This window comes from Salvia splendens, chromosome 4, assembly GCF_004379255.2.
Source record: "Salvia splendens isolate huo1 chromosome 4, SspV2, whole genome shotgun sequence".
NCBI classification, from domain to species: domain Eukaryota; kingdom Viridiplantae; phylum Streptophyta; class Magnoliopsida; order Lamiales; family Lamiaceae; genus Salvia; species Salvia splendens.
In genome coordinates this window covers 11,688,248-11,691,330 of record NC_056035.1, presented here as the reverse complement: position 1 = coordinate 11,691,330, position 3,083 = coordinate 11,688,248, and the positions used below count along the sequence as shown (strand labels likewise).

Sequence of the window (3,083 nt, the reverse complement as noted above, 5' to 3'; positions counted from 1 at the left end):
GGGGGATGCAATTGAGTTAATAAGATGTAATTCCTCCAATTTGAAATATGTAATTCATTTTCATATTAGAACTATGCGCAAGTAAAATATCTGTGAATTTTATCTATCTGAAGGATTATGAAATTCCTCCAAATATATTTTATAATATGTTTAATAGTTCGATTTTATAACATTAATTATTTTATTCATAACAAGTATTCCGTACTCCACTACTAAGAGAGGCTTTTATATTTTTAATAGTCACACCCCATACAAATCTTGAATGCTAATTTTGAATATATTGATGCAAGAAAGTATGTTGGCATTATTTTGAATTGTGTTTTAGTTTTTCCCTACAATTGTAAATAAAACAGAAAAGGACTGATAAGCTGACAACAATAAGATTCAAACACCACCGTTTTCGCTCTGTAATCTTTGGCGGTCGTTCCACTTCTTTGGAAGTGTATCATAATCTCATTTCACCGGAATTCCTTTATCTCCCCCGATTTCCGATCTTCCTCTAAATGGGCTCTTGATCAGGTTATTCTACACTATACTTTTCTTCTTTTTTTTTTTTCCTCAAGATTTGATTTTTACGCCTTCTTGTTTATTGTAATCGGTCCAATTTCTGTATGATTTTAGAATTTATTGATTGTGTATTCGGTAGGCTCTGAAAGAAATTTTTCGAACTAGGGTTTTGATCCTTATGTGGGATTGAGTATAAAGTTTCAATTTCTATTCGAATTTCTGGTTGCTGTTATGCGTGATTTTTTCGGGAAATGTTTTTTATAATTACTTTTGAAGAGGAAGGTACTTTTGCTGTACAAATACAATTGTGGCAAACATGGTGCAAGTGAAGTTCATACGATTCATTGAGCTGAAGTTATGAAATTCTTGAAACTGGACATTATGTGTGTGAACTGTGAAGAGAGCTTCCACATGCTAGTAGATTCCTTAGACGAGCACTTTACATGTAGTGTGTGGTGGTTTGTGATGCAGGGGCCTCTTTGAGTTTTGTGCTAATTGGATCATATGAGGTGGTTACTCGGTTCATTGGGCGATTCACATGTACAATTGCTGGTGTGTTTTTACTTTTCTTCAATTTGCATGTGAAAGGGATTTAGTTTAGTTTTGTTGTCCTTCAACCGATGTCAATCTGTATACTATTACTTTCAAGCTTCAGCTTAAATTTTGTTGTTAAGAGTCATGGATGATTTATCTTCTTCCTGAATTCCTTTTTGACAGGTGGATTTTAGCGAATTGAATTGTTTTACGCATAAGCCTGTCAATTTATCACATTGGAATTCCAGTAATATAGCAGAGGGAGGCTACTATGGCTGAGGGAGTCGAGCAGCTTAAACTTAAGTTCAGAATCTTTGATGGGACAGATATAGGTCATGGTTCCTATTCGCCATCAGTCACTGTTGCAACTCTTAAGCAAAGACTTCTTTCCGAGTGGCCTCAAGGTTGCAATTCTGCTCTTTATGTTTGCGTTTGTTAACTTGTGTTAGTGAGGTGGTCTTGTTTCCTCTTGGCATGTGTTTTCTAACAAATACTCTGATTTCATTGTGTTGCACGATAGTTTTGTGATATGCTTAGTTTTTGTTTTACCTTTTCTTATATTATTAGAAAAAAGTTGCTAGAATAGCTAGCTTGCTTCTGTAGCTTTGTGTTTTGGATGTGAAGCAGTGGTAGAATTTCCGTCCGCAGTGATTTTATGTCTAGAGAAGCAACATGCATTGTAATAACTCCACCGAGTTAGAATTAGGTGCTAGGACCAGTTTTTGATTGTTTAATAAGATGAGCTGTTTATAACTTGTGTCTGTTTCACCAAATTTTATCTAAGACTTTGATTGAGCCTCTTTCCGTCTTCATTGACAGATAAATCAGTAGTCCCAAAGTCGGTAAATGATATGAAAGTAATCCATGGGGGAAAAGTTTTGGAGAATGACAAAACACTTGCCGAAGCTAGCGTGCACACCAGTGACCTTCCTGATGGAGCTATTACAATGCATGTTGTTGTACAGCCAGTTGTTAAGAAAAAGACAGGTTCGTTTCGCTGTACATTTGGCATGAAAAGTTTCCAGTTTATTTGCTACTTTATCGAAATATCCCCACTTTCGTATCATCCCAAGTTTGATCTGATGACAGTAACTATCAAGCATACATAAGCCTGTTTCTTGATCACTATTTACTTGTTGCACAATAGGGTCTAATCGCGAGCAATCGCCTTCTAAATTTCTTGTTCTTCTGCTCAATTCAGGTAAGAATCTATCCAGGAATCAAATACAGTGCTCGTGTTCCTGCACTATCCTTTAATAGTGCACGGGAGCATCAACGATGGAAAGGTCGTTCAGAAACGAAACAAATTGGCTTATAGAAACGAAACAAATTGGCTTCTATAAGTTGGAACTTTGCCTTCATACATGTACTCAATCTTTGTGATGTTTGGGGCTGGCTTACAATGAGGATCAAGATTTCTCCCCGCTCTTGTTTACTTATTCATTTATTTGTCTATTTATGGATGTAATTATCTTTAAATAAATTAATACCTTTACTTGTATTAGAAGTTTTTTTTCTTTTTCATTTTTACCACAAAAAGCCACTATAATTTCACATTCTAATCATATATTTTTGTCCAATTTTTTAAAGGGTTATTGGCGCCTAATATTACGAAACTTTCCAAAAGTTTGTTTTATCACACGAACTTTAAACTTGACACATAATATCATGAACTTATATAGTTATTGCATTTTTATCACTGCAACGAAATTTGACTACATTAAAATGAGATAAATAATCATATTTGCAATCTAGAGACTTTGTAATCATATAACTATAATTTTTCAGTGATAACCATATCTGACTTGTTATGATGGTAAGTGAAATGTAGTTGGATTTTGTCGCCGGTGATAAAAATGCAACAACTATATAAGTTCATGATATTATATGTCAAGTTTAAAGTTCATGTGAAAAAACAAACTTTTAAAAAATTTCGTGATATTAAGCGTCAATACCTCTTTTAAATGACCAACTATGTAATTCATGCTTAAAGGGGCATTTTGGTCCCAAAAGTAGTCAAAAACTGAAAAAGTACCATGAAA

General features: G+C 34.2%; 1 protein-coding gene across 2 annotated transcripts; it reads left to right on the top strand.

Annotated features, from left to right (window-relative positions):
- Positions 1 to 227: 227 nt before the first annotated feature.
- LOC121799087 (membrane-anchored ubiquitin-fold protein 3-like) lies at positions 228 to 2,571 on the top strand. Of its 2 annotated transcripts, XM_042198426.1 has the most exons (5): positions 232 to 519; positions 979 to 1,059; positions 1,225 to 1,445; positions 1,861 to 2,028; positions 2,243 to 2,548. In XM_042198426.1, the coding sequence occupies exons 3-5, from the start codon at positions 1,313 to 1,315 to the stop codon at positions 2,296 to 2,298; spliced, it is 357 nt and encodes a 118-aa protein (XP_042054360.1). In that variant the 5' UTR covers positions 232 to 519; positions 979 to 1,059; positions 1,225 to 1,312; the 3' UTR covers positions 2,299 to 2,548. The 2 variants fall into 2 exon arrangements, with proteins under 2 accessions (XP_042054361.1, XP_042054360.1); XM_042198427.1 differs by lacking the exon at positions 979 to 1,059 and having other exon boundaries at positions 228 to 519; positions 2,243 to 2,571.
- Positions 2,572 to 3,083: the final 512 nt, after the last annotated feature.

What these genes read in the sequence shown, in the direction of transcription:
- LOC121799087 (XM_042198427.1), top strand. Translation starts at nt 1,313, where the DNA reads ATGGCTGAGGGAGTCGAGCAGCTTAAACTTAAGTTCAGAATCTTTGAT. An exon ending in TCTTTCCGAGTGGCCTCAAG is followed by an intron (nt 1,446 to 1,860) that starts GTTGCAATTCTG and finishes CTTCATTGACAG; the next exon opens with ATAAATCAGTAGTCCCAAAG. An exon ending in AGTTGTTAAGAAAAAGACAG is followed by an intron (nt 2,029 to 2,242) that starts GTTCGTTTCGCT and finishes TGCTCAATTCAG; the next exon opens with GTAAGAATCTATCCAGGAAT.